Source organism: Macrotis lagotis, chromosome 2 (genome assembly GCF_037893015.1).
Source record: "Macrotis lagotis isolate mMagLag1 chromosome 2, bilby.v1.9.chrom.fasta, whole genome shotgun sequence".
Taxonomy (NCBI): domain Eukaryota; kingdom Metazoa; phylum Chordata; class Mammalia; order Peramelemorphia; family Peramelidae; genus Macrotis; species Macrotis lagotis.
The window spans coordinates 320,268,233-320,286,865 of record NC_133659.1 but is presented as its reverse complement, the minus strand read 5'-3'; the positions used below and the strand labels follow the sequence as shown (position 1 = coordinate 320,286,865).

Below are 18,633 nucleotides of genomic sequence, written 5' to 3'. Positions count from 1 at the left end.
GGAGAGGACAACAGGACTGATCCCTCCCTCCTTCCTTCTGGACATGCCTGATCATGCCATGTTCCCTTGTCCCCCCCCCCCCCACACACACACACCTTGTTCTCATTGACTTATTTAGGGCTTAACAGTCCACTCAGATAAATTTCACATGGAATGTCATCTGACCGTGTTCTTCCCCATCCTGTCCGGAGAACTACATTGTTGGTAGATGATCTCAGGAAATTATACTAGGAACTTTAGTGATTCTGTTTATCCTCACTAGAAGATCTGCTGTTTCAGAAATAATCCTTGAGTAAATGAGAAATTTTTTTTACATCTGACTTTGCAGATTTTTTAAAGGCTGATATTAAGATTAATATGAACCAACTCCTATAATTTCTTGGAGCTTTGGTTTCTTCAAGTCAGCAAGCATATATCCTCTGTGGAGAATTTATGTGAGGACATGAGCAGAAAATTCCCATAGCTTGAGAAATCATGGGGGAGAGAGAGAGAGAGAGAGAAAGCGAGAGAATGATGGAGGAGAATACTTGCATCTCATTGGAAAACCCAAGTCCATTGACCCATTTCAATATTGAGTTCCTGCAATCCTTTTGTATTTTTTGCCCTTGTACTTTTTTTTATAAATGAAGTAATGAGAACTCCCTTTGTAGCAACAACACTCTTTTTAATTGTTACTTTAATTTTTTTCCCTGACAGGATCATTCGTATTTATGCTGTCAAAATTTAATTCTTTTGGACCTCTCATTGCTTTTCACCCATGTAGAATCTATGGCTATGAAATATTTATAATTTTGCACTTCATTGCAATTCAGATTTTAGAAAATAATTTTTTTTCCTTTGGACCTGAATTTCCTTATCTGTAAAAAAATGGACCTTAGTCGGGGGAAAGAGCATTATTAACAAATATATTGAATGCTTTCTTCCTTTTTTATTATTTATTTATTTAAGGCAATGGGATTAAGAGTGACTTGCCCTGGGCCACATAGCTAGGTATTTATAAGTGTCTGAGAGCAGATTTGAACTCAGGTCCCTTGGACTCCAGGGCCAGTGCTCTATCCACTGGGCCACCTAGCCACCCCCATTGCATGCTTTCTATGTATTGGATTCTCTTGTGCAACGTGGGGAGAGAAAAAGTCTTCAAAATAAAAGGCACCATTAAATGGTCTTCACTGTTCTAGGGGGAACTTTACATTTAAATTCATGACTCATTTTATTCAGTCTAATTTTGATCACAACAGGTTAGACTGGCTATTAACAAGATGATTTTACGAGGTTTCACTGTTTTTGAAAATGTGTATATTTGCTACTTTTCAATGGAATTCATTATTGCTCAGCAGGCACTTCAGAGCTTTAAAAGTTACTCTTTAAAAAGTTTTTGACCCATGTAGAAAATCCAGTCTCCAATATTGTATGGACCTTTCTCCTTCAGGCTGTGTTTGCCCATGCCCATCGATGTGGTCTACACCTGGGTAAATGGCACCGATGTTGAACTGCTCAAAGAACTGCGGCAGGTGAGAGAACAGATGGAGGAAGAGCAGAAAGCAATGAGGTAAGAGTGTAATCCTCTCCTCCATTGCCTTCCCGAAAGCCTCTCATCAGCATTTGGAGAGATAGAGCTCCGAAGAGGATCGGCACAAAATATCTTAAGATAATTTTGAACATGTGAACATGTCCATTTTCCACTCAGGGTTGTTGCATTTTAAAAGGTAATCCCTCTAAGTTTAACTAGTATATAGATTTTAGTTCTCTTCCTATAAACAGTGACTAGTTTGAAGTTGAAAAGCTAATGTTTTGAGGCATTTAGGGGTGGTGCACACAGTTCGTGTCTGTGGCCAGATTTGACCTCAGGTCTTCCTGACTAGGGTGGTGCACTATAACACCTAGCTGCACCCCCATGTGTCGTGCTTTCCAGAGAAACTTGTCACAGTGTAGCTCCCCAATTAAAGACTATTGGGATCAGCATTTGAATCAACCATCTCGGACTGGCAAGGACTTGAGAAGCCCCTGTGGGCCAGTCCCTTCCTTTTATGTCCTGCAATGAACCACTGCTATCTTATTGGAGATGACTTAAGCTTCTCCCTTTATGTTAAAATTACTTTGATAACCTGATAAAAATGATTTAACAAAATTATAAGGCTAGATTTTTTTTTTGTTTTTTTTTGCAAGGCAGTGGGGTAATTATTAAGTGTCTTAAGTCTGGATTTGAACTCAGGTCCTCCTGACTCCAGGGCCGGTGCTCTATCCACAGCACCACCTAGCTGCCCCACAAGGCCAGATTTTTTAAAAAATATTTTTTAAGAAAATAACTCAGGTATACTAAGAATAACAGCCTTGTTGTCAGATCCTAGCCATGATAGCAATTAGCTCAAATGTGTAATTGTAAAATGAATTTTACAAAGCACCATTAGTAAAACTCCTTACCTATAATTATAATACAGTTATCTTGATCATGAAAAGCAATCTCTACTCAAGTTTTTCAGGTTTATTTGAAAACTCTTACTTTTACAAAACTTAAATAAGAGGAGAGTGTTGTCTTCTTCAACTCCTCATCCTGTATATTGCATTCAGGCTCACTCCACCCAGCCAGTCTAATGCTAAATCTTGTGGGTTCGGCTTTCACAACATCTCCTGTGTCTTTCCTTCTCAAATCCTGTAGCCAGAGCCCTAGTTTAGGCCCCGTCTCCCCTTGCCCCAGGTGACCGTGTTGGCCTTCTGGCTGGCGTCCTGGCTGCAGATCTCTTCCTGCTCCAGTTCATCTTCCTCTTGGCTCCCAGAGTGATAGAAGCCCAGGTCGGACTGTTGTCACCTTCCCGGTCAGTGGTTCCTTGTCACCTCCAGGTCCAACACAGATGCTTCACAACTGGCCCGGAGCTCTCTGCCCCCTCACCTGTCTTGGTGCTTCTCTGACTTCCGTTAAGACTCTGCTCAAGTGCTGCCTTCCCCAGGAGGTGGTTCTGGTCCCTGCCATCTGCTCCTGCCCTCTCCTTTCAGATTGTCTTCGTATTCTTTCTATTGTGCATGATCTTAGGGGTATTAGAATTACTCTTTTGAGAGAAGGGATGGTACTTTTTTTGCTATTATCCAGTGACTGGTACAAAGTTTAATAAAGGCTTGTTGACTAAGTGGGACGGTGGAATGACTCCTCCTTGTCATCCTTCATGGCTTGGAATTGGCTCATTCCACAGTCTGGGTCCGTGCCTGTGTCTTCTGGCTGACAGCAACTGGCCTTCCTCGTCTATGTGTACTACTCTATGGTGACCTTAATTTTATTGTTTCTATTTAGAGAAATCCTTGGGAAGAACTCTACAGAACCCACAAAGAAAAGGTAAACTGTTGTTTTCTCTCAATAAGAGTTGAAAAATAAAAGTAATTTTATCATTACATATTAGGTATGATGTGTGCATTGCTCAGTATGTTTATGAATGCATGAAGTCTCCTGCCATTTAGGAATCTGGCACAACTGGATTTGGCCACATCCTGGTTCAGTGACATATTCTGGCCCCAGATTCATGGGGAGGGAAGGGTAGGTAGGAGTTGGGATGAATGTGAGAGGATTCTGGAAAGGCCAAGGAAAGCTGGTGGGGAAAAATACAGCCTTACACGATGGGAGGAATCCTGCTTTGTGGACCCTGGAAGTTGTGACTGGAAGACCGGTCCCTCCCAGCCTCAGACTCCACTTCTGCAAAATGAGCTACCCTTGCACACAGAGTTGGTTTTTGTGGTTGTTTTTTCTTTATAAGCCTTTGATGCTGTGAGGATCTTTCTTTGACAGCTTGCAGTGAATAAATGTTTAAGAATGGTTTTAAAAATGTTAATTCACATAGGTAACAAGAAAAATGACAGAAAGCTCTTAGCCTTAAATTGTCCTTATCTCCTTGAATCTCCATGTTCTTGATAAAAATGCTGCCCTGTTAAACCATCCTGTCTTTTCATAGGATACAAAGAAAAAGCAGCAACATTTGACAGCATTACTGTAATTGTCATTGTCAGATTGGTTTTACAAACTGTTCATGATAATGTTGACCTTTCTTTCCAGTGAAAAGCAATTAGAATGTTTGCTAACACACTGCATTAAAGTGCCCATGCTCATCCTGGACCCTGCCCTGCCTGCCAACCTCAGTCTCAAGGAGCTGCCTTCCCTTTATCCTTCTTTGCAGTCTGCTAGTGACACATTCTATGTTGCAAAACCCAAAAACCCATCGACTAATGTTTCCGTCATCGTTTTTGACAGTCAGAAGGAAGGTAAGTTCTTTTTATTGATATGAAAAAAGATTTAACAATGACTTGTCTGATATTTGCATTAAAATATTTTGCATATTAAATCAATTGCAATTGAATTAATGTTAAAAAGCAGCAAAAAGAGAGTAGCAAAGAGGAAATTTAGAAGGTGATTAAGAAAAGCCTGTGCTTTCATTTCCATCTGAGGGAGAAACAATTTAGTTGATTTTATTTAAGGACAGGGACTGGACCTGGAGCTTCCTCAGGTACTTAAATAATTACTAGTTTCCATCCCCCTTCCTTTACCCAAGAAGGTCAATGCTTTCCCTGTAACTTAGGAGTTTTAGAGACTGATCTAAAGCAGAGGTGTCAGTGTTCATGACTTACTGAAGGTCACATGACCTTTATGTGTCAGAGCCGGTATCTGAACCACCTTATGCCTGCCCTAAAAGTGAAGAGAGCCCTGCATCTGGAATTAGGAAACTGGAGTTCTAACCTAGCCCCAGACATTTACCAGTTGTAGCAGGTCACCACATGTCTGCCTCAGTTTCCTCATCAGTGAAATGAGCTGGAGAAGGCAATGGCAAATCACTCCAGGATCTTCTCCAAGAAAGCCCCATATGGGTCATGAAGAATTGGACATGATTGAAATAATCAAAAAACAAAAGCATTATAGTTTATTCTCTCGCCCTACCTCCCGCAAATGTGGCAGCAAGGCAGCTCTTTGATTCCTTTCTTGTTGACCAAGTCATGTGGTGCTCCCCACAGCTCCTCGAACCCTCTTCTCACTTGACCCACCCCAGCCACAGCAAATGACCTTAGCCTACTACATTATAGACAGATCAAAGCCATCAAACATGAATACTGAAAACTCCCCTCTTCCCTTCTTCCAGAACCTTTTGTGTTCCCTTCTTCTCCTCCTTCACAGAAGTGCAGGAAGCCATCTTCCTTGCTAATAACTAATAATAATTCTAACCATAATTGTTCCTTATATATCTTATATATGTTATCTCATTTGAGTCTCACAACAGCCTAATGCAGTTAGGCTATGAATATCATTGTTCCTATTTTTGACTCACTCATGGTTGCATACCTTGCCAGTGTCATAGGTGGGGTTCAAACCCACGTATCCCTTCTTCTGTGTTTGTTTGTTTTTTTAGATTTTTTCAAGGCAATGGGGTTAAGTGGCTTGCCCAAGGCCACACAGCTAGGTAATTATTAAGTGTTAAGTGTCTGAGGTCAGATTTGAACCCAGGTACTCCTGATTCCAAGGCCGGTGCTCTATCCACTGTGCTACCTAGCCGCCCCAGGAGTGAGTCTCTTAATGGAGCTTTCTAATTCTGCTTTTTGGCATAAGTTCTTCAGAGGTGCCTTGGCTTATTGGGAATAGTCAAATCACACACACACCCTAGCTGACCATCTTAGAATATTGCTTTTACGTCGAACACAGTCCATTTCAATTTGCCTCACCTCCTGTAAATCTTTCCAGATTTTTCTGAGAGCATCCTGCACATCATTTCTTGTAACAGAAGAGTTTTCCAGGGGATTCAAGGGTGGAGAGTAGCAGAGGATTGAATTGATGCTAATAGGATCAAAACTCCAAAGAACTGAATATAGTCCAGTATGAGCCCAGAGGGAGGAATTTCAGAGTTCTGAATCATAGACAACTATTGTGGCCTTCTGAAATGGGTATTATCCCATCTTAGACAATCGCTCTCATCCTTAATCATAATGGGAAAAGCAGAGGTTTGCAAAACCAATCTCATTTTAAGTTCATCTAAATTCATCACTATAAAGAAATTTTAGATTTTCTATCAAGACAGATTTTTAAATTCAGTCACTTTTTAAAGTTTTATTGAAAAATAAAAACAGTGCATGATTAGGTTGTGATGTATTAGTTTTGTGAAGTAGACATCGTTCTCTATCGATTTTTGTGTCACAGCTGCCATTGAAAGATTTTGAGCTTGTGGAGAGATTGAAGTCACCTTAGTTTCATTTTGAGATTGAAATATCAGGATGATATCATTTCTTTCTTACCCTTGACTCCCTTATCCCTATAGTCATCCTGCACAGGATTTTCAGATCTTTTTTTATTGTTTTGTCTGGGCCTGGGCTTTTTTGGTCCTGGGGATCTTGGTGAGGAAGTTGCCTCTACCAAAGCAGGCACCTTAGGCTGAGGTGCCTGTGGCCCTGAAAGGTTAAGGAATTTTCCAGTATTTGTGAAAGGTGGAATTTGAGTCCCATATGTTCCTGTGAGACTCCCTCTCTCCGCTATCCCCCATTATTGCTCTTTTTGTGATTCATCTTCCCCAGACTTTATTCCCTTTATTTTCTCCCCTCTAGAAACAAGAAGCAGCTTGGGGAAATGGGAAATCTAGACTTAGTCTGAGAGGATCTGGATTCCATTTACTGTCTAGTCCTTTCTCTGTCCCTTTCTCTTAGGGTCAGATGTTAACCTCTGAGGTCCCTCTGAGTGTCTGATTCTGTGAGCCCTCCCTGGGCCTCAGTTTCCCAGTCTGTAAATTTAAGGAGAGCACTAGATAGCCTTGAAGGAAACTCCCAGTTCTAAATCCCAGATTCTTTGAACATGATAGTCTCTTTATTGTCTCAGGTGTAAACTGCTTTGTTTGACTTCCAGAGTGCTTCATCATTCAATTCAGTCTGAATTCTCCCTGGACCTCTCTGATGTCCCCAAGTGGCAGATTGACAAAGAGTTTCATCCCTTTGGAGTTCTCTGTCCCCCTAATTTTCCACGCTATCTTTGTCTGAACTTCTCCCCCCAAATATATAAAATCTCCCTAATTTCTCATGGCAGTAACTTGGCTCTTGTCCCTGCTCACGTCCTGCCCCTCCTTTCAAAGCCTTGTTTGAGTGCCATCCCCTCTTAAAGTCTTCCTGGACTGCTCTGCTCCTGGCCCATGCCTCCAGGCTCTCAGCTCCTTTCTCACTGATTTGTATTGGTCCAAAAGGCTTACACAACCTTTTTTTTTTTTTTAAACTGTCAAGTTCTGGCTTTGTTTTCAGTATTTGATGTTCCAGATTCTGGACTCTTTCAGCCATGCAGGATCCTTGAAAGTAACTAGATAAATTCCAGTATCCAGGCCCTTGTCTGGCATAAATTCCAGTATCCGGGCCCTTGTCCCCACATAAGCCTGTTAACTAACTTCCAGAAATGTATCCAATGAGTAGAGGACCAAACTGGGAAAAGCTTGCATTCTTGTCACCTATAGACCTTCTGCACAAGATACAGATTTTTTTTTAAAAAAATGAAAAGTCAAAAGTTTTATTTTGAAATAATTACTCAGTTCTCTTAATTGCATAATAATGATGTTTTCCCCCCAATATCACTTCCCTCCCTCCACTCACCCACCCCCGAAGGCAGTCTGATAATCTTTACATTGTTTCATGCTATACATTGATCAAAATCGAATGTGTTGAGAGAGAAATCATATCCTTAAGAAAAAAAATAAAATATAAGAGATAGCAAAATTACATAGTAATTTTTTTTTTAAATTAAAGGTGATAGTCTTTGGTCTTTGTTTACAAGATACAGATTTTTGTGATTCCTTGTAAGGATTTTCTATTGGAACTAGCAGGTTTTCATTACTGGCCTCTTTATGCTGGGAACGACTTCTCTAAAGTAGCAGGCTGAAGCTCCCTCTAGCTCGGCCAGTGCACCCACATGTTTTAGCGTCTCCCTCCCAACCGCAAGATAATCCACCAGGACCACCCTGGTAGACCCAGTAGTCTTCCTTCCTTCACTCTCAGCAGTTATATATCTTCATTTTTTCTTTCCATCTTGCTGATCAACTTTCTGAGGCCAGAGGTCATTGTCTCCTCCTAGTTTTGTCTGTTCCGCACATAGTGAATTCTCAATTCATATCATCCTTGTATTTTGTAGTTGAAGATGCCCAGGCTGGAATGGTAAAAGGAGTCGGCAAACTGTCCGTATGGAGGGGCTACCTGGTAGGTTACCTCCATTACTTACTTGTGATTGCTTCAGTGAGAGATGCTCTGCTGCTTTGAGAAGCCTATTCTCCTCTCCCTGGTTGCTAATATTAACCCAAATTACTTCTGGCCTCGTGCCTTGTCCAGAGTAGCATCTTTATCCATTTTCTCATCCCACAGGCCACAAATACAGCTCAGAAGGGTCAAAAGGGGGAGAATTGGGTGGAATATATTTGTCTTTTTTCCAGACAACAGACAAAGAAGTCCCTGGTCTTGTGCTCATGAGGGACTTGGCTTTCCTGAGTGGATTTCCACCGACATTCAAGGAAACAGAGCAACTGAGAGCCAAGCTCCCTGAAAACCTATCCTCCAAAATAACACTGGTAAGGACTGGGAGATGAGGGCAGGTGAAAAGAGGGGTAACCCATTGCTCAGTCTGAATTTAAAGAACTAAGGAATGTAGGCCCCAGCCCCCTTGGTGGATGGAATGGGGTCCAGCCTTGGTCCCTTGGTCCTTGTGGTCACGGCAGCTCTCCAGAACAGGGTCCTGAACCAAGACAGACGCCAGTGAGGGTCTGGGAGCAACCAGTCTTCTGTGATCATGTTTGTACATGTGTGTACATGTGTGTGTGTGTGTGTGTGTGTGTATGGGGGGAGGGTTGTCACCAAGGCCTCACTGCTCAGTATGTGACACTGGAGGAGAAAGGTGACTTCTGCTTTATTCTTTGTCTATACCCAGTTCTTGTCTTCTCTGCGCTCAAAAATAGAAGATTGGAAAGGGGAAGAGGGTGTACTTTTAGAGAGGGGTCTTACAAATGGCAGCTAAGAGTATTGGGCAGGTTCCCTGTGGCCCCCGCTCCCACATCATGTGCGGGGGTCCGCTGCTTGTTCTCTCTCCAGAGCTGGTGGTGTTAGCTCAGTAACAGAAGGGCCAGAGGAGATTCCAAGTTGAAACAAGGCAAAGTCCTCTCCTTCAGGGGCTGATAGTTTCATAATTTAGAGTTTACCTTTTATGGAAAGGACATTAAAGCTTCCCCAGGTCTGTTGTGTCTTGACGTTTTGAACCTGTCAGAGATAAGGCTTGGAAACCAGAGATGGACCAGTCTGGGAAGTACTGGAAGCAGAGCCCAGACAAACCTGCTGAGGTGGGATGGTCATGTCTCTGCTCTGAGGGTAGCTGGAGCAGCTGGCGTGTTTGGTGGGTGTCATGTGGCAGCTGGCCAGGCCAGGGCTCAGTGTGCCCTTTGTGGGTGGAGCAAGGCATTGCCCCACGAGATTTGTGGCAAACAAAGCAGGACTCAAGGGAAACCCAACAGAAACCCAGTGATCACGCCAGGGTTCCATGGAGCCTCGAAGGGGAGGGGGGCTAGCGGACGAGTAGCTGCTCCCAGGGCCTGCTTTTGTTTGCACAGATTGGGCCCGGAGTTTGGAGTAGCACAAGCCGGCAGGAGGCCCTGTCAGGGAGTAAGGCTGGTGTTCCCACAACTGAGGCATCCTTATTTAACACTTCCTCCTTCTGACCCCTCTGGATGAGGAGCCAGAAGCTCATCTGCAGCCTGGCTCAGTGCAAGCACCCCAGCCACAGGATTGTAATGGCCCCCAAATGAGGACCCCCGAGGACCTGTAGGTCCTTGCCTTGACTTCCACTCTAGGTAAGCCCTGGCTTGTTTCCAACGTCTTATAAAAGCTTGTGCCCCTCTTTTCATCACTCCCAGGTTATTTAGGCTCTCCCCTCCCCCCCCTTAAAAATGCTTCCTCCTTAGGAACAGGTAGGTGGCACATGAACAGAGCACCGGCCTTGGAGTCAGGAGTGCCTGGGTTCAAATCTGGCCTCAGACACTTAATAATGACCTAGCTGTGTGGCCTTGGGCAAGCCACTAACCCCATTGCCTTGTTAAAAAAAAAATGCTTCCTCCTCAAGACAGATGTCAGGGTCTACATCCACCTTGGAGGCGAAGACTGCAGGCCGTGGACACTCGCTGAATCCTGCCTCTTGCTTCTCCTATTACTTGGGTCAAGGAGCAGGTGGCATGGAATTAGCTCATGGTTCTTTTCAGACCTGAAATGGCACGATCCTGGCAGCTACATCGATGCCTTTCTTTTCTTTCTCAGTGGGATCATTGAGGATTGTATAAAATTCACAGTGACCCAGATTAGGCTGTGCTGCTCAGTATGTGACGCTGGAGGAGAGAGGTGACCGTTCCTTAGGGATTCACAGCTCTGATCTGCACAGGTTTATTCCTGGAGAAGCAGGAAAATTGTCTTTGTGTACGTACATGATGATCACAGGTTAACACATGAGCGACTTTGGCCATTAGGCCCCCGCTCATTTTACACAGGAAGATGGTTCTGCATTCACACCTGGAGCTCTTACCCAGGAGGCTTGGCCTCATGCTGGGGTCCTCTTTGGTCCTGGGGATACCAAGAATTGGGGAGAAAAGAAGCAGCCCCTTTTCCTTCAGGAAGGAGAGTGGGGGGGAGGGTGTGTGTGTGTGTGTGTGTGTGTGTGTGTGTGTGTGTGTGTGTGTGTGTGTTAGAGGGAAGGGATTGGGGCCTGGGCCTCTGACTTTCCATGGCAGTGCCCGTCCTGCAAGGCAGGGTCGTGGGCACCTTCTTTGTCGGTCTTCAGTCCTTCTGAGCAGAAGAGACGTGCCCACAGTTTGTGTGAGGGGAGAATCGAACCCAGGTTTTTTGCCTCTCAAGCTGGCACTCTGGATGGTTTTTTCTCAGGAACTTGGTACTTTTGTGAAGATTTCAGTTACTTCTAGAAAGCTTGGGAGTCAGGTGTTACTGTGGACAGAATTGTGTATAGTGCTGAGGGTGAAGCCACATTTCACTCAGGGAGCTGGAAGACTCCCTGTGATGGGGGAGTGGGGTTCCATACTCTGTCATGTAGACCGAGGCAAGAGAAAGTAGCCTCTGGGTGCAGTGGGCCAAAGAGGGGGCCAGGCAGTGGAGGCCAGTGCTGCCATGGCCCTTCAGTGTAGCTAGGCTGATGTGAAGCCTGTGGGTAGAGGGCTGGGAGGTGGGAGGGTGTGGAAGAGGGTCTGGGGGCAGTAGGGGCAAAGGCTGGGAGGTGGGAAAGGATGGCAGCACCAGGGACGTGTGGTTGGCATGTCGACAACAGAGAAGAGTGGTGAAAACAGTTCTGGAGGACTTGGGTAGTCAAGCAGAGAAGAGAGGAAACATTGTTGGATGAGCTTGAGGTTCAGGGAAAGGCTTTGATGAGGACCCTGAGCACATTGTGGGCCCGGGAGAAGGTGCTGGTGGAGCGAGGAAGAGGGAATGAAGCAGAGCAGCTCAGGGTCTCCTCTGAGACCGGGAGACCTGGGCTGGTGAAGGGTGCTGAGGAGGGAGGTGGAAGAACCCCATGCTAGGCCACTTGATCTAAGGGTCAGGTTGGGCAGCAGTAAAAATGGAGTGCCCTGTGAGGCCTGCCTGCCCTGGGAGGAGGCCCTAGATTTCAGTCAGATCTTCGCTTCCTTTTTCAGTTGATGTCCCATTTAAATCTTTTTTTCCTTCCAGCCTGAGATCCTATTGACATAGGAGACTCACAGTAGGGAAACCCCTTGGAATAAGGACAGGAGCGGCCCCTGCCCCGCCGCTTCTGGTCTCAGCCATGGGGCCCAGGCTCACACTTGCCAACATGTCCCTCCAAACCTTTTTGAAGTCTGCCATCCCAGAGTCCCAAAGACTGGCACATCATCCTTAGTAATTCCCAGAATCCTTCTCTTGGGCACCTCAGGCTTCAGGGTCACTTTGGGTCTCCTTAGTGAGAATGCATAAGAGTCTTTCCTGCCTTATTTCTTCCTTCTCCAAGCCAGAGATTTCATCTTTTTTTTTTTTGAGGGGGATGGCAATTGGGATTAAGTCTCAAAGCTAATAAGTGTCTAAGGTTGTATTTGAACTCAGGTCCTCCTGACTCCAAGGCCAGTGCTTTATCCCCTGGGCTGCCCCCAAGAGATGAAATCTTAAGCCAGACAAGTCAAGAACTTATCTCTCTCTGAAGTCCCTTGACCTTTGTCTCTATTCCCATTGGTTAATCACATTCTGGGTCTGGTATCTGTCCCCTTCACTTGTATGGACAGTCATATTCTGTAGGACATCTGATTTATAGCAGAAAGGAACTTGAGATCATTGAATTTCCCCCTTCTCTCTCCTCCATTTATTGTGCAGCTATGGAGAGGCCTAATGATAGTATGGGACATATTCAAGGTTAAGGTTGGCTAGTGAATAGCAAAGCATATCCTCTAATGAACTGATTAGTTCTCTAAGACCCTCAGCCCAATGCTTCTGTCCTCTGGTACTTGTTTTGTACCTAGTTGTTTGCATAGTGGTAGCTTAGCTGGTAAGTTGTCTTACTCCTCCTGTGGCATAAAATAACCTTTCTAGGCCCAGCTTGGACTAACGCTCCAAGGCCTGCTCTCCTTTCCTCTCCTTTTTTTTACTTCTCTTCCAACTTTTGTTTATTAATTCAGAAAATCTCCCCGTTTGTCATTTCATTTGTGAGTCCCTAAGATGACCTAATAATGACTGATAAGAAAAGTAGGAATGGTAGTGAATAAACTCATATGAAACTAAAGGAATTTTGGGGGGTAAATTTTTTTTGGGAAAAATGAGCTCTATTAATCAACCAGAATATTAGCAGTTTCTTCCATCTCTACCCAGCCTATCTTGTAGGGTGCTGTTTGGAATTCATCCTCCTCTGGAGACCCTTACTTAAACACATGTCCACCTTTCATCCCTAATACCTTTCATGATGTTCACTTTGGCTGTGCCCCTGAAGACTGAGCTATGGCTTTGATTGAACCCCAGTGTGCAGGCCATGTGGGGAGCCCTCCATGGAGTTGTCCAGCTAGCTCTTGACCTTGCATGCAGGCCGTGTGTTACTTTGGCTTGTTAGGACCCTTGGCCTGAGAACATTCTGGTCTTCCTGTCTTGGAGGATTGTTCCTCCACAATTAACAATGTTGAGGAAATAGTCTAAAAATGTGAATTTGGACAGATGGAAGTGACTCTGTTTTTTCTCCTGCACACATTCCCATGATCACATTTTGTTCTTCTGTAGCTGCAGTTATATTCAGAAGCCAGTGTAGCCCTTTTGAAATTGAATAATCCCAAAGGTTTCCAGGAATTGAATAAACAAGCCAAGAAGAACATGACCATCGAGGGAAAGGAGCTGACCCTCAGTCCAGCCTATTTATTATGGGATCTCAGCGCCATCAGTCAGGTAAGGAAGGAGGGGGATTTCTGGAAGTTAGAATAAACTAAAATCAAGAATCTGAAAGCAAAAATGAGGAATCAGCTGGCCATGATGGATAAATTCCCACTGTAGGCAGATGATTGTCTCCTTTTATTTCTCCAAGTTCCCATGCTATTCCTGCTTCTAATCCTAGCTTCAACAGGGGCCCATGGAATCACTAGGGCAGGAGCAGGAGGTGGGGAGGCCAGGGGTGGGGAGAAGGGAAGTGACTGCCAGGGGAGAGTTAGTTTTGTTGTGACCTGGTAAGTGGCTGCTGGCGTGCAGGCCCTGCTGTCCACCCTGAGCCAGATCATGGTCCCTGGGCGGCACTGGTGCAAAGCTTCCTTCCTTGGCTCTGTGGGGGAAGTGTCTTTGAGGTAATCTAACAGGCTCAATGGTTCTTGCAGTCCAAACAGGATGAAGATATTTCTGCCAGCCGTTTTGAAGATAATGAAGAGCTGAGATATTCTTTGAGGTCTATAGAGAAGCATGCTCCGTGGGTGAGAAATATCTTCATCGTAACCAATGGGCAGATTCCCTCCTGGCTGAATCTTGATAACCCTCGGATCACTATAGTAACTCATCAGGTAAATGAACTCCCATCTGTCAGTCAGTCACCAGGCCATTATTTGCATGCCAGTCAACATTCCCAGAATACAGTCAAAGAGTAGACCATCCCCTCTCATAAGAAGCCCCATCTGTCATTTCCTTTTCATATATTCTGTTGTACCACAAGGATTGTTTCAGTCACTTCAAATTACATATGCAGATTAGCAGTCTTTAAATTTGGGTTCTGATGTGGAATTTATCTCCTGTTCTATAATTGCTCCTCAGAATTAGAAAAGACAATGGCATATTGAAGTGGGGAGGTGAGGAGGGAAATCTCCTGGAGATACCCCTACCCTGCAGGGAAGGAACTTAAGGGGAACCCCCCTTGGTGGCAGAAGGGTCTCCTGTAAGTGAAGGAAAATTGGTCCTTTGGTAATTGCTAGGGTAGGGTAGGTAATTGCTAATGATTCTGACAAAGGACTCATTTCTAAAATAAACAGAGAACTGAGTCATATTTTTAAAACAAAAAGCCATTCCCCAATTGACAAATGGTCAAAGAATATGCAAAGGCAATTATAGATGAGAGCAAAGCAATCCATAGCCATATGAAAAATTGCTCTAAATCATTACTTATTAGAGAAACGCAAATTAAAGCTTCTCTGAGGTACCACCTCACACCTCTCAGATTTGACAATATGACCAGAAAGGATAATGATCATTGTTGGAAGGGTTGTGGGAAGTCTGGGACACTAGTACACTGTTGGTGGAGCTGTGAACTCATCCAACCTTTCTGGAGAGAAATTTGGAACGGTGCCCCAAACTGCAACAAAAAATGTGCATACCCTTTGACCCAGCAATACCACTACTGGGTCTCTACCCTGAAGAGATGATGAAAAAGGATAAAAACATCACTTGTACAAAAATATTTATAGCAGCCCTGTTTGTGGTGGCAAAGAATTGGAAATCAAGTAAATGTCCTTCAGTTGGAGAATGGCTTAGCAAACTGTGGTCTATGTATGTCATGGAACACTATTGTTCTATTAGAAACCAGGAGGGATGGGATTTCAGGGAAGCCTGGAGGGATTTGCATGAACTGATGCTGAGTGAGATGAGCAGAACCAGAAAAACACTGTGCACCCTAACAGCAACATAGGGGTGATGTTCAACCTTGATGGACTTGCTAATTCCATCAGTGCAACAATAGGGAACAATTTTGGGCTGTCTGCAAAGGAGAGTGCCATCTGTATCTCCAAGATTGCTTTCTGTGGGTGGGTGGGGGGGGAGGGAAGTAAGATTCGGGGGGGAAATTGTAAAACTCACTATCTTTAATAAAAAAACGATAAAAAAGATGACAGAAAAAAGAAACTATAAAGAATGTGTTGGCTTGTATTCAAAGAGTCTTTTAATAAAATAATAGCGAGCAACCCTTTATCTGCTTTGTCTTTATAGGAGGTGTTTCGAAATTTGAGTCACTTGCCTACTTTTAGCTCCCCTGCTATTGAAAGTCATATTCATCGAATTGAAGGGCTGTCGCAGAAGTTTATTTACTTAAATGATGATGTGATGTTTGGGAAAGATGTCTGGCCAGATGATTTTTATAGTCACTCCAAAGGTCAGAAGGTGAGTATAACTGGGAAGAGGATTTCTACCGGGGGTGGGGCAGAAGTCAAACCAAAGATGAATTGATCAGACATTTATTGAGTCACTTCCAGACCTTGCTAGATCCTCATTGCCTGAATTCTGAGTGTGAGCAAATAATTTTTTGCCACAATAATGAACAAATTCCTCTTTTATGGAATAGAGGGGTCAACCCTTCATTAGCAGTAAAAGGATTTTTGAGGTGCTCTGAAAATCAGTAGTAAAGAACAAGAGAAGACAACTGAAAATGTGCCTCTGCCAAATACTTTATCTGCTCTTGTCCTGATCCTCTACATCCCTCCTGTTCAAAGGGAGAACTGCCATTCCATTTAAAGGAGTGAATGTCAATTCTGTAGATTTCTTTTTTTAAAAATATATTCTAGGGGCGGCTAGGTGGCACAGTGGATAGAGCACTGGCCTTGGAGTCAGGAGTACCTGAGTTCAAATCCGGCCTCAGACACTTAATAATTACCTAGCTTTGTGACCTTGGGCAAGCCACTTAACCCCATTGCCTTGCAAAAACCTAAAAGAAATTCATATTTTCTGGTTATTCCAATAATTATCACATATATAAACAAATTTATTGTTTTTGAAAATAGCTTTTTTAAAATTGGAAAAAATTCACAGTTCCTTAGTTATTATGAGATTTTCTATTCAAATTTATGTTCAGATCTTAAGATTGAAAGGGTTAATATTGAGCTTTCATCTAAATTTTCACCAACCATGAGAGAGGATTCTATATTCAGATTTTCTAGAATAGTCTCAATTTCAGGCAAAAATTATACATATTTATTTTTTTAATTATAAAAATTTTTTAATTATTTCTTTTGAGTTATACAATTTTCCTCCTAATCTTATTTCCCTTCCCCATCCCCAAAGAAGACAGTTTGCCAGTCTTTACATTGTTTCCATGAGTATACATTGATCCAAATTGAATGTGATGAGAGAGAAATCATATCCTTAAGGAAGAAACATAAAGTATAAGAGATAACAAGATCAGACAATAAGATATCAGTTTTTTTTTCTAAATTAAAGGTAATAGGCCTTGGTCTTTGTTCAAATTCCACAGTTCTTTCTCTGGATACAGATGGCATTCTCCATTGCAGCCCCAAATTGTCCCTGATTGTTGCACTGAAGGAATGAGCAAGTCCATTAAGATTGATCATCACCCCCATGTTGCTGTTAGGGTGTACAGTGTTGTTCTGGTTCTGTTCATCTCACTCAGCATCAGTTCATGCACATCCCTCCAGGCTTCCCTGAATTCCCATCCTTCCTGGTTTCTAATAGAACAATAGTGTTCCATGACATACATATACCAGTTTGCTAAGCCATTCCACAACTGAAGGACATTTACTTGATTTCCAGTTCTTTGCCACCACAAACAGGGCTGCTATGAATATCTTTGTACAAGTGATGTTTTTACCCTTTTTCATCATCTCTTCAGGGTATAGGCCCAGTAGTGGTATTACTGGATCAAAAGGTATGCTCATTTTTGTTGCCCTTTGGGCGTAGTTCCAGACTGCTCTCCAAAAAGCTTGGATGAGTTCACCAACAATGTATTAGCGTCCCAGATTTCCCACAACCTTCCAACAGTGATGATTGTTCTTTCTGGTTATATTGGCCAGTATGAGAGGTGTGAGGTGGTATCTCAGAGATGCTTTAATTGGCATTTCTCTAGTAAGTAATGATTTAGAGCAACTTTTCATATGACTATCTCTCTTGATTGATTGATTGCTTTGATCTCCTCATCTGTAAATTGCCTTTGCATATCCTTTGACCGTTTGTCAATTGGGGAATGGCTTTTTGTTTTAAAAATATGACTCAGTTCTCTGTATATTTTAGAAATGAGTCCTTTGTCAAAAATATTAGTTGTAAAGATTGTTTCCCAGTTTATTACATTTTTTTTTGTTTTGGTTACAGTGGTTTTGTCTGTGCAAAAGCTTTTTAACTTAATGTAGTCAGAATCATCTAGTTTGTTTTTAGTGATGTTCTCCATCTCTTCCTTAGTCATTACCTGCTTCCCTTTCCATAGACCTGAAGGTAAACTACTCCTTAATCCTCTAGTTGGCTTATAATATTGTTTTTTTATGTCTAAATCCTGTATCCATTTGGATCTTATCTTGGTATAGGGTGTGAGGTGTTGGTCTAATCTAAGTTTCTTCTGAACTAACTTTCAATTTTCCCAGCAGTTTTTATCAGAGAGAGAATTTTTATCCCAGTAGCTGGACTCTTTTGGGTTTATCAAACAGCAGATTACTATAATCATTTCCTGCTATTGCGCCTAGTCTTTTCCAATAGGCTATCACTCTATTTCTTAGCCAATACCAGACAGTTTTGATGGCTGATGCTTTGTAATATAATTTTAGATCTGGTAGGGTAAGCCACCTTCTTTTGCACTTTTTTTCATTGAATCCTTGGAAATTCCTGACTTTTTATTTCTCCATATGAATTTACCACTTTTTTCTAATGCATTAAAGTAATTTTTTTGCAATTTTGATTGGTAGGGCACCAAACAGGTAGTTTAGTTTTGGTAAAATTGTCATTTTTATTATATTAGCTCTACCTATCCATGAACAGTTGATGTTTGCATTAACTTTATTTACATCTGGTTTTATTTGTATAAGAAATGTTTTGTAATTGTTTTCAAAAAGTTTCTGAGTCTACCTTGGTAAATAGACTCCCAGTTATATTGTCTGAAGTTACTTTGAAAGGGATTTCTCTTTCTAGCTCTTCCTACTGCATCTTGCATTTTTGTGTAAGTGCCATATATAGAAAAATTGAGGATTTGGGGGTTTATTTTATATCCTGCAACTTTGCTAAAGTTGCTAATTGTTTCCAGTAGTTTTTTTGGATGATTTCTTGGGATTCTCTAGGTAGACCATCATGTTATCTCCAAAGAGTGAGAGTTTTGTCTCTTCTCAATTTGAATTCCTTCAATTTATTTTTCTTCTTTAATTGCTGAAGCTAACATTTCTAATACGATATTGAATAGTAGTGGTGATAATGGGCATCCTTGTTTCACCCCTGATCTTATTGGGA

The 18,633-nt window shown here is 42.6% G+C and overlaps 1 protein-coding gene across 3 annotated transcripts in view; it reads left to right on the top strand.

Moving 5' to 3' along the window:
* GNPTAB (N-acetylglucosamine-1-phosphate transferase subunits alpha and beta) overlaps positions 1 to 18,633 on the top strand; it is a 73,929-nt gene that overhangs the window by 19,276 nt on the left and 36,020 nt on the right. For 2 of the 3 annotated variants that reach the window (XM_074226701.1, XM_074226702.1), the window contains exons 3-10: positions 1,430 to 1,549; positions 3,284 to 3,325; positions 4,037 to 4,242; positions 8,120 to 8,184; positions 8,415 to 8,549; positions 13,234 to 13,395; positions 13,815 to 13,994; positions 15,406 to 15,576. In XM_074226701.1, the coding sequence (XP_074082802.1) occupies positions 1,430 to 1,549; positions 3,284 to 3,325; positions 4,037 to 4,242; positions 8,120 to 8,184; positions 8,415 to 8,549; positions 13,234 to 13,395; positions 13,815 to 13,994; positions 15,406 to 15,576 (1,081 nt within the window). Of the gene's footprint in view, positions 1 to 1,429; positions 1,550 to 2,779; positions 2,814 to 3,283; positions 3,326 to 4,036; positions 4,243 to 8,119; positions 8,185 to 8,414; positions 8,550 to 13,233; positions 13,396 to 13,814; positions 13,995 to 15,405; positions 15,577 to 18,633 lie in introns of those variants that run through there. The other variant, XM_074226703.1, reaches the window with a different exon arrangement.